Source organism: Falco biarmicus, chromosome 3 (assembly GCF_023638135.1).
Source record: "Falco biarmicus isolate bFalBia1 chromosome 3, bFalBia1.pri, whole genome shotgun sequence".
In the NCBI taxonomy this organism is placed as follows: Eukaryota; Metazoa; Chordata; class Aves; order Falconiformes; family Falconidae; genus Falco; species Falco biarmicus.
In genome coordinates this window covers 50,825,764-50,837,867 of record NC_079290.1, presented here as the reverse complement: position 1 = coordinate 50,837,867, position 12,104 = coordinate 50,825,764, and the positions used below count along the sequence as shown (strand labels likewise).

General features: G+C 41.4%; 1 protein-coding gene across 1 annotated transcript in view; it reads left to right on the top strand.

Moving 5' to 3' along the window:
• The window catches only part of LOC130145927 (chloride channel protein C-like), an 81,071-nt gene that overhangs the window by 37,677 nt on the left and 31,290 nt on the right, over window positions 1-12,104 (top strand). Inside the window, 1 exon segment of the mRNA XM_056331492.1 lies at window positions 6,094-6,260. Coding sequence (XP_056187467.1) covers window positions 6,094-6,260 — 167 coding nt within the window.

The following is a 12,104-nucleotide window of genomic DNA, read 5'->3' as shown; positions in this document are numbered from 1 at the left end:
GGTGCTAGAGGCTGTCTACTTCTTGTAATGGCCTGGAATAGTTAATGGAGTTGAGCTCTGGAAGAGGAAGAATCCCACTAATTGTGTAATCCTCCTGGCACTGGGGTTTGGCAGGATGTCCTCAGAGTGAACCTACGCTGGGTGTGCCGCCCTTTGTAGAGCGTGATGCACAGCTTCGTGTGCCTGAGGCTGCAAGAAATAATCATTTTCAGCAGTGTGAGGGAACATGAATGCATAACTTTTTGGGGCTAGCACGACAATCATGTCTTTTTAGGAGATTTATGTTTACTGTATTGCAGCATCCCACTTTTCCAAAAATTTCCAGCAGTGATAGTGATGAGTGATAAGGAGATAAAGTGAATTGAATTAATGGATGTAGTCGTAGGACTGTAAAAGATTTCTTTAAAGGTAAAGTGCACAAGAAAGGAATATTTTTCACTTAGTAAGAGAGAGATTAATGGAAATGCAGGGAGGGAGTATTCAGCTGGATCGATATGTGAAGAAGGTGCCTCTTTTGGAGTAATCCCAGATGAAAACAGCAGATCATGATAACAGCATTTCAGTTCATAGTTTGTCTGGACATTATTAAGTGGGAAGTAAAGTGACTCAAGCGTTCAACGTACAGGTTGCTAAGGGCCAGCAGGTCATAATTGAGAGATTAAAGAAACTGAAATGAAGATCTACATTGTTTATGAAAGGGCTGTGATGATACAAATATCTAATCATGGGAGACATTATTACCGTAAACTCCTGCTCTCAAGAAAGCTGCACGAACAGCTCTTTTAGTGCTGTGAATAGAGAATTGTTCTCTCCTTCCCTTCTTTATGTCAAGCAATCAGCTTGCAACCTTGTTGGCATTTGCTCCATGAAAAAAACAATCAAAGGTTTTCTGTTGGGTACAAGCCCTCCACCCTTTGGTAATGTTCTGTTGACTGTGAATGATTTTATTCTTGGTGTCTTTAATCAATACTAGCAAAAATTTCAAATGAGAGAAGTTCTGGTTGTATGTGAGAGAAACAAAAGTTGCTTTCCTGGGGGAATGTGTACTCCTCCACAAAATCTGGTGGCATGGAGACCAGGAAACTGTGCCTAGAGCTGGTGTTTTGTGCCAGCTGCAACCTCAGCTCCCAAACAACTGGATGTGGCTGATAGTACCAAGACTTCCCACTCACTCTCTTTTTAAACTTGCTTTCAGACATATTGTCTTGTACCTTTGTCCAGCAGTCGCTTGTTTTTTTCCAAATATTTTTCAAATTCCAGACTTTGCAGTTAAGTGTTTGTGACCTGATGAAGAACATAAAAAGTATTTCTTTTGGAGAGTTTGCTTCTACCAAGTACGATGGTCTTTATATCATGGGAAGGGAGAAGATTCTGTCTTTTGTTTGTTCAGTTTGCCAGACAGCTCTCCTATTTGAACAAATCTTGAAAAATGAATTAGGCTACAAAATATATTTTTTTAATTTTATTTTTTTATAAGCCTTCTCTCCTGCATTTGTCGTTGTAAGCTGCAAGTAGCAAGAGAGCGCTCTTGCTAAGTGGGTTTCCAGTAGAAGAAAGAAAATCGATTTGCACTGTGTAGCTGGCTTATGATCTTTTTTTTGACATTATTGAAGTATGAAGGGTTCAGGGAATATTCACTGTATCAGCAGCCTTGCGCCTAATGAGGTTGTTTGGACTCTGTTCTCTGAGCTGGAGTAAAACCTTTGAAACATGTTAACCACAATTTGATTGAAAAGTGGGGGAGGGTTTTAACAGTGAGCTTTAAGTAAACTGCATCTTTTGAATTTCCTGAGCAGCTGCCTTTCTCCCTTTGATGTACTGTGCCTGGTGATGTTGTTAATGAAATGCATAATTATGTGTTATATAATAAAACAGAGCTGACATGAAGGTGCCTAATAGATTATAATGATGTGGAGGCCTGAGAAACTCAGGACCATGGGGGTTGTTGAAAAGTGCCTCCAGTGACAAAGAAGATATTTAAATAGGTTTGAGTAACTGTGCTAATAAACTAATTGTGGTCTCTGTGTGTAAATGACATTTTTCAAGATTTTGTATATAGAGAGAATATTGAAAAAAATAGGTGCAATTTACTAGGCTGCTGATGTATGAAGTGTCAGCGTCGAGTGCTTCCAGCGCCTATTAGCGCTGCTGGCTTTACATAGACGACTGCCCTAGGCAAAGACGTTTTTGGCACAGCCTGCCGCACCCGTAGGATCAAAAGGAAAAAAAAAATATCTGGCAACATACACCGAGAGTAAATTGCATCCTAAATAGCAGCCCCTAAAATGCAGGCTCGGAATGAATATCAATAAACAAAACATCACATTTAATGGCCAAGGAGTTCGTATTTGGTGGCTGCCCCCAACTTACTCCCTTCCTTTCTCTGCTTTTGTCACCTTTATTTTATCTCTCCCTCTGTAATACACTGCATAATTTGTTCTTTTCTTAGATTCTTTAGGGACTGGTTTGAACAGATAGGTATTTTTAAAGGAGAGGCAGCATAAACTTCCAGCCCCGGACCACATGGGCTTTTAATGGTGTTGGGCTGCGGCTGGGCTTGCTTGGCTGCTGTTCGGGGCTTACAAGGGTCCGTGTGTGGGGAGAATTAGTATGCAGGGAGCTCCAGTGTGAATTTACAGCCTGCTAGTTACTTGGCACTAATTCCCTGGGTGGATGCTTCTAGTACCTACTAAGAGTGCTTTTGTGCAGGCTGACTTTGAGTGCTTTTGCGTGAGTTAGGCGGGCTCCTTTTTGAAGGTAAAGTATGTTGTTTTTCACTTCCCAAGCACCAAGGGTACCCAGGGCAGTTAGTGCAAAGTAGCTAATACACAGTAAATTCACACCCAAGATCACCCAGCACTAACGTCCTCATGCAGCCAGTCCCGAGGCTCTGCACTTTGTCTCTCTCAGCAGGGAGCAGACGGCCATTCTCTAAACTGGGAATACTAATGAAGCCTTATGAAGAGCACATTATATTGTGTGCGTGTGTAAGTCTGTGTGTGTCCATTTATTTATGTCAGATGACTTGAATCTATCACAGTTCTTGGATTAACTTGTGCTTCCTTGATTTTTATCAAGATACCCTAAGGAGAACTTTGCTGCTGCATTGCTGTCTTCCCTGTCATTAATGGACTTAGGCTGTAGGTCCAGGTTTTGATGAATTCTTCCTTTTTCTCCGGTGCTAAGAGTGGCATACTTTTTCTTGTATGAGTGACTGCATCTTTTGTGTGTGAATCTTTCTTTGTTGTGATTTCCTTCCCCAGCATTTCTCATTTGATCTCTGGAGTTTATTCTTGTATTTGATATGTTTTTTGTAGCTAATAAATATTCTCTCACAACTTGAGAGTCCCTAGTAAGCAGGAAATAAGGTTTTCTCTGGCTCTCCAAATACTTGGATGTGAAATCAAGTAATTTTTTAATAGAATTTTTGCTTTAGGCTGGGCTTCATAAATAACTTGATCTATAATTAGTGTATACCTTCACCTTATCTTAAGGTCACATAATGAGTAAAACTTTCACGCAAAGTTTTCTTGAAATTTTATGAACAATTTTATCTGTTTTTCATGCTCATGCCTCATAAGATATAATTGATTTCTATGTCATCTGCAGATTGGCTTCATGGTTTTGCTTTAGTATTGCCTATTTCCAAGTGAATTTCATATCACTAAAATTGCCTCTCTAGTTTCCATGTGCTGTGAGAGTTCAGGACAACTCTATCAGCTCTATTTTGGCCGAAGTTTAAACTTACTTACATACAAAAGATATTGCTCAAAATGCTTTTATAACATGTCTTTCTTTAATGACCTCAACCATACTAGCCTGCCAAAGATAAACAGCATTACTGCTCTGCAGGCATTAACTCTTGGAGGAACTGAAGTCTGATGCTGAACCCAGAGGCACTTGCTGTGTTTGATGCACTTCTGTAAAGAGGAGCCATCCCCTCCCAGATCCCAGCACTCAGGAGGGTTGCAGGGCTGGGGAAAATCAGCACAAGCCTCAGAGTTTCTCAATAGCAGATGTAAAATGCTGCTGGATGTTTGTGACAATAAAGGATGAGGGCCTGGGCCAGGCGAGCTTGACTGCTAGAGGGTGGGAGGGTAGGAGGAAGGGATAAAATGGGATGAAAAACAAGGAGGGGAGTTGAAAAGCCAGTTCCTGCTGGCTCTTGCTGTTCTGGAGATACTCTGTATAGGTTAAAGCAATCACTTGAGAGTGTTTTTTAGAGTTTGAGTTTCAAGAGCTTTTAAATTTAGCGTTTTAGAGTGGTTTTATATTAATTTTTAATGCTGGTTTTATTCTAGAAGAGTTCCCCATAGCAAGATACTTTTAAATAAAACCTTTAAAGGAATCCACAACAAAGGAGTCTCCATCTGTGTGAATCAGTTGCTGCAGATATGATGAAGCAATTCTTAGAATCCCACAGTTGCTGTTTTCCTTTCAACTGACATGTTCCTGGTGTTTTTAAATAAAACAGTTCAATACTAGGTTTAAAGAGACATTCAAAGAATGCTGTGGTGTTATTAGAAAGCTCCGGCTGTGTCCAAGCAGAAAGGACAGTTGCATGACCCTGTTGTATGTGGCTGACCATACCCTATGCGTCCCTTGTTGGGATGTACTGTAAATCATCCTGGATGTTATCTTTCCAAACCCAGAACAGAGACAGAAGGAGGATGAAAGTATAAGCCTGGGTAAATTTGCTACAGTTTATCAGACAGAAATGTGTTCATTGGCATTCTTTGAATGTAGATGCTTGGAGTACTTAACAATCTCTAGCTAATGAGGTCTATTAAACAGCAATGTGCTGCAATTCACTTTGGCTGAATTAGAAGTTTCTGAGCAAAAGCCTCTTAGTGTTATGAGAAAAGTTTGCATATTTAATCCCGAGATAATTGCTAATGAATATCCCTTTTTAATATGATGCAGTAGTAGGGGAAATAGTGGAACTGAAAGGAGATAGAGTCAAGTCTTACAAAAAAGTCTTATTAAGGTAGAGTAAAGAGAATGTTTCTGTGCGGTCATTTTCACCATGAAAAATATTTGACTTTATTGTGAGTTGGGCATGAGCAGTATTATGTGCATTCACATTACTCTGTGTGTACGAGAATTTGCTCTGAATCCTTTATTCAAAGGCAGTTGTACTGGTGTGGTTTGTTAAGTCACCGCCACCACAGCTGTTAGACGTTCACAGTAGCAGGGCAAGTGAACTCAGCCTACCTTTGCGCTGCAGTGAGCTCAGCCCACAGAGCTGTTACGGTGGCTGTGTCCAACCGCTGAGGCAAAACCAAATAGTTGGAGGGGGATAGAGTATTAACCCATATAACATACTTTGCTGCTTATCTGACCATACCCTCACCACATAGGGAGAAAGTGCAAGTATACTTAGGAAAGATGTTTTAGGTGAGATACCATAATTTGTGCATATGTTTCTCTGCAAACAGTGCTGCAGTGCCACGTTCATGGATTTGTGATCATGGGGACAGGGATGCCTGCACCATGCCTCATGTTGCTGAATGTTGTTCAGCATGGTAACTGCATGATGTTCCTGCTGTTGACCTCCTGAGCTGGACTTCTGTTGAAAGCTTCTTGTTCCCTTTTCTGGCATCCTTCAAGACAATGTTTGTAGAAGGAGCTTGTTCTGTCAGGAAGCAGCAGTATGGGAAAACAATTTTATATCTCCTGAGCTCAGCAAGAAAGAAAAAATATTTGGATTTGTTTGCATTTTTTAATATTTGTCACAATGCCAAGCTATTTTAAGCAATCTGGCTACTCCATCTCTACTTACCCTCCTCTGATACTTCAAAATTATTACAAGCCATGTGAAATATGGGAATCAGATGTAAGTCTTAATGTAAGTGTAATGCTTCAAGCTGATAGGAACGGGAGGGGGAGCTGTCACTGCATCAGCCAAGACTGGTGGAAGAGTTGATTGATTACCTATCCCTGGGAAAGGAGGGAGGAGTGCCCTTCCACTTTTAGCAGACTGAATTGCTCCTTGTTCCCTTGTGAAAGAAGTAGGCAGTCCTGTGCAACCATTGCCATTGTCTCCAGGTATATGAAAAAAATGGAAAATCCTTTGCTCTGTTTCCTCCTTAGGTAGAGATCACAAATGATGTTCAGTCCTTGCTACTGGTAACGCTGGCTGTCATGGTGGCCAGGATGATCGGTGACTTGTTTAGTGCATCCCTGTACAGTTCCCTCCTGAAGCTAAAATGCATTCCCTACTTGGATATGGAACCTTTTGTTCATCACAGGAGAAAATGGTGAGGTCTCTTACATTGCTGATCTGTAAGTTTTCTATGCCATGTTCTGCACAGAGACTGTTTGGGATCTCTGCGAGCCGGAGCTTGGAGGGACAAAGGAGTAAAAGGAGACCCTGACCCTGAACAGTGTCCCCACAGTTTGATGTGCTGTACAAATAAAACAAGAGGCTCCTTTTCTCTTCAAGTTTATGGTATGATCTGAATTACCACTGTCGCCAGAGTCCTGAGAGCAGTAAGTGCTCTATAATGCCCTGTTAGATGCTGTTTATTAGTGGTTCAATTGGTCCAACGGGAATTCTAGTAGAGGTTTTCACAGAGAGTTGTGACTGTTTCTTGTGAACAGGTGCCATAGAGCAGAAAAACAACGGGGTATGTAGAGTCCCTGATGGTGGAGTTTGCCTTACCCGACTTCTGGATGACTAGTCTGGGCTTCCCGTGTGTTTGGTACTGTAAGATGTACATTTTCAGCAGCAATTCCTGCCATCCAAGCATAGAATTTTAATGCAGGTAGGATGAATTGTCTTCTGGAAGTGCCTCCACTGACTATAGTCTAAATTAATAGCTTAGAAAAAAAGTTACATTTTTTATTTTTTAATTTATGCTAATCCAACCAGTGTTGTGTATCTTCCAGTGTGTGAACCAGTATCCAAAACTTTGGTCTGTTCATGGGTGCTTTTAACCAGTAATAAGAATAGTTTTCTTTCCTAAATGTAGGTGCTGAGTCTACATTTATCTGTAAGTGGTGAGAACTCTGTACTGTTGTCTTCTATAAAATAATTAGCAGAATTGCTGATTTTTTAAGATATTCTCTATGAATGAATTAGGTAATGTGGTGAAGAAATAGAAGGAAAAATCAATTAATTTATTTACTATAGAAAGGCTTTTTGTTTTGCTTAAGGCATGTTTGGGCAGTATATCTCCACAGCCAAAGCTGTTTGCAGGATACTTTAGCTGTCATTTCTCCCAGTATTGAGGTCTTTTGGACGATATCTTAGTTTTAAATGACCCTTTAGAAGAATACAATATTGATGACTCACACTGTCCACACTTTATAACTTCCAAATGCAGCCATATCTGAAAGTTTTTAGCAGGCACACTAAGTGCTGGGTATAATCTAACTGTATTTGACACAAGAGGAAAAAGAGCCAGCAATGTGGTAGGAGGAAATAAAAACAATCTGTGACATTATGGATGACTTCTATATGTACCATGGCAGATAAAACAGAGGGGAAGAAGCCATAAAATTTCCCATAGTAATCCAGTTAAATGACTAGTCCATGGAAAGAATTATAGCTGCTTTCCTGGTTCAGAGTGAGGTCCTATTCACTTGTAGGACAAATGTGTATATACAAATATGTATAAAATTGCATTTCCCTCCCACTCCTTTCCCTTTCCTCTCCAGGAACATTACAGAAAGTTTCTGGATTACGCGGTCACAGGATATACTGATACTCTGAAGCGAAATACATAGTATCACAATTTGGTAAAGATTTTATAGCTAGATACTTTACAGGCTGCCAAGTTTCAGTCTAAATCCTCTCAGACATAGTCTGACTAGGCTGATAAACATCTGAACTAGTGAAAAGTCTTGGCAGTCAGGTGAAATCCTCAGCGACTGGAAAAAGGGAACCACCATACCCATTTTTAAAAAGGATAAAAAGGAGGACCCCGGGAAGTACCAACTGGTCAACCTCACCTTTGTGTCAAGTAAGATCATGGAACAGATCATGGAAACATTTGGAAGACGGGAGGTGATCCAAGACAGCCAATATGGCTTCACAAAGGGCAAGTCATGCCTGACTAATCTAGTGGTCTTCTGTGACAGAGTGAATGCATCAGTGAACAAAGGAAGACTTATGGATGTCATCTACTTGGACTTCTGTAAGACCTTTGATACAGTCCCGTACAATATCATTTTAGCTACATTGGCGAGATATGGATTTGATGGATGGAACATTCAGTGGATAAGGAATCAGCTGGTTGGCTGCATCCAAAGAGTTGCAGTCAATGGCTTAACGTCCAAATGGAGATCAGTAACAAGTGGCGTGCCTCTCAGGAGTCCATATTGGGACTGGTACTGTTCACTATCTTTATTAATGATACAGATAGAAGGATTTTACCCTCAGCAAGTTTGCGGGTGATACAAAGCTGAGTAGTGCGGTTGATATGGTTGAGGGAAAGGATGCCATCCAGAGGGACCTTGACAGACTTGAGGAGTGGGCCGTTGTGAACCTCCTGACCTTTTTAAGTAGATCCAGAGGAGGGCCACAAAAATGATCAGTGGGCTGTAACAACTCTTCTGTAAAGAAAGACTGAGAGAGTTAAAGAGAAGGCTCTGGGGACTCCTTATTGCAGCATTTCAATACCTAAAGGGGGCTTATGGAGAGAGGCTTTTTACCAGGGCCTGTAGGCCAAGGGGCAACAATTTTAAACTAAAAGGGGATAGGTTTAAATCGGACATAAGGAAGACATTTATAATGATGAGGGTGGTGAGACACTGGAACAAGTTGCCCTGAGAAGTTGTTGGTGCCCCATCCCTGGATGTGTTCAAGGTCAAATTGGATGGGGCTTTGAGCAACCTGGTCTAGTGAAAGAAGTTCCTGCCTGTGGCAGGGGAATGTTCATTAAAGTTTCCTTCTAACCCAAACTGTTCCATGGTTTTGTGATTCTATGGCACCGGCCCATTTCTTGGTCTCTCCAGCACACTTCTTGGATGCTGTATACTACCTTGTCATCCCCTCAAACAAATGCAGCTTCACCATTAAGCCACCTTAGACCTCCAGGATGTGGACTGCTCCCTAGAGCTGTCTTATAGCTTAGGCATCCCAAACCTTGAATATTGACTCAAGGGAACTCTGGATCTACAATCTGCCTCTTAAAGCAAAATATGTCATAACTGAAACAAACTATGAAGCCTAACATGCAGTCTTTGTAAGAATTTGAAAACCAAGATCCTGTTACTTTACCTAGCATGAGAAATACACGGATTAAGACAAGGCACTTAAAAAAGAAATTAGTCCCTGTACATGTTTCCTTATCTCTGTTTCCTCATCACTTCTGAGCATGCTTGAAACTTGAGTCAAAACTCCACAGAAAGGTGCCTGGCCATGACTTTTCTTTCCATTTCTTTTCCCTGCAGACCAAGATTTCTCATTTGTTTTCTTTCTGACTAGTCCTGCAGCTATCCAGATGCTGTGGGAGCCTGCCTATCTGTTTCTTTAGTCTTTTATCTCAGAGTGACCACACAGAGTATGTGAGGCTCTGCTGTTTTTAAGTTCTAATTACTTGCTACACTTTGGGATCATTTTTATCTTCAGATGCCTACACCCAGGTGTAATTTTGCACAGGCTATCCTCTTTCTCTGGTTGTGTCAGACTGGCTGAGGGTTTGCAACCACATTATTGCTGCTCTGGGAAAGTGTCAGTGACACAATTACGTGTGTGGCAGGGTCTACATCCTCTTTGTTCAGTCTTGGTTATTCTCTAAGATCACAAAATGTATACACTGTGCATTGCTGGATTCCCCAAATCATAACAGGGATGGGGGTTAACTGTGTAGGAACTGGTAGCTAGCATATCTTAATAATCAGGTGATAAATTGTATTTGTGTATGCAGCCTGAAGGATTTGGATAACTAGCAGCTTGCTGAAATGCCACATAAATTGGGATCCTTCTTCAACTGAAACTGAAAAGCCTTTGGAAAACAGTGCCTTGCTGGTAGCAGGGAGGAAAAATGAGAAACCCAAGAGAATGCATGTTTTTACATTCTCAGCACTTACACTGTTAGAAAGTGTGGATCTTATCTTCCCTAGTTTTTCATCGGTGTTAAGGATGAAAAGACTTTATGTATTTGATAATTTGTTGATTCCTTTTAGAGGGCTGGATAACATCACCAGGCAGAAGATGTGCTAGACACTGAACTGAGAAGCGAAAATAGCCTTTACATGAACAAGGTGGGGGGTGGCATTAAGGTCCAGATCCACAGAAGAATTTAACTCCTAACTGCTATGGAAATCAGTGGGTACATTAAGAACCTAAATTATGTACATGATTACTATAAAGACACCTCTGTAAATACAATTATAAATGAAGCTAATGGAAGCGAGACCTAGATCCTCAGTGGTATTTCATTACCTAATGTGTATTTAGGCATTGGCATCTCTAGATACTTTTCTACGGAGCAGAGAGGCTTGAGATTTCTTTTCTTAATAGACATTATTGTTTTGGAACGTCATTGATCACCCTGCCTGTTGTATTCTGTGCCCTGGGTGACAAGGCTCAAACACAGCTGTATCTAGTACAGGGTTGCTACAGTGTACTGTGATTTCCAGCTACATTGCACACCACTGTAAACACCCCCCCTTATAAAATCTGGTTCACTGGAGCACTCAAAGCTTCTGGCTGCCAGGGAATGTTCTTTAATGAGGGTAAGGAGTACTTGAACACATCTATGACTTGGCAACTCTTCCTGCTTTTTATAAGCTACTATACACTTCAGAGAGAAAATATCTTAGAGGCTACTTTTTAATGGGACAAGTTTACTTAAGAGCTGAGTGCAGCTGGTGCCAGTACTTCTGTTTTGTTCTAGCTTAATATTAGCCTTGTCAAAGTTCTTATAGCGTCTCCTGGGTGTTTCTGTATTGCATGCCATATAAAGATGGTTTTGGGAGCCAAGAATTTTGGCTGGAATATATATTATAGTGGTCTCATTATATTTTTTTAGAGTGTATCAGAGGTGGCCCTATATTAAAGATCCATGGAGCAGGGCTGATTTTTTTTTTCTTTCTCCCTTCTAGTTTTGCCTTAGCCCACACCGCAGACATTGGATCCAGAATGTGAGCCAACCCAAGTTTGAGGGCTATTTGGGATCCAAGGTCCTGGTTTGGCCTGTTATAAAATTTGGGGTAATTAGTGAACTTCTTAGATGAGGCTTTGGATTTAGAAAATCACCGGACTTTGTGGGGGCAGGGGGGTGCTTTTGGTTTGGGCCTAGACTAGCAACTGCTAAACCAAAAGATTCCTCACCCGTCTTGCTGACACAAGTGTTCATTCAAAGACAACTCACCAAGATGCATGTGGTGCATCCCATCTTGCCTCTTTGAGAAGCCAGGGTGTGTCACGGCTGCTTGACACTTCCATCCTGAGAGGCATCATCAGGAGGTGGGCTTGGCAATGGTTTCGTATCAGAGGGCATCCAGCCCATCTTTTGTAGTGTTTGCGGTAGAAGCTGGATCCTGTTCTGGCTGCACAAAAGAAAAAGGGAGCTCCTGTAACAAGGCTACACTTTGTCTGGGGAGAACCCTGACTGCTACAGAAAAGATGGAGGGAAGGTGGTGAGATGTGGGTGAGGTTTGTTAAAATGACATTTGGGCTTTAAGTTGCCTCTACGTCACACTTAAGCAAACATGGCAAAGAACCATTTTTAATCCCAAGCAAACATGGCAAAGAACCATTTTTAATCCCAAGCAAACATGGCAAAGAACCATTTTTAATCCCCTTTTTTTGCCTATTCTCCTGTGCTGGGTTTTGAGTTTAGTGTGATTCCATTACCTGAGAAGCAACTGTATAAGCCATGAACAGCAATACTGACCCCCTGACAAAAATACTACGGCAGAGCCAGATGTTGCTTTGTGTGCGTGGAAGAACAACAGCACAGCCTTGCCTTGTTTTCAGTGTGGGGTTGGTGGTGCCCATGTGGGATGGGTGAAAGGACTTATTGCTCCCTCCTGACCCTGAACCAGCTCCCGCACATCTCTGTGGGTAAACCCAGCCTGTCTCCCTTCGCAATCCCTTTAATCTGGCAAGAGACTGATACTAGCTCGCTTCGCTGTGCTTGAGCCTTCAG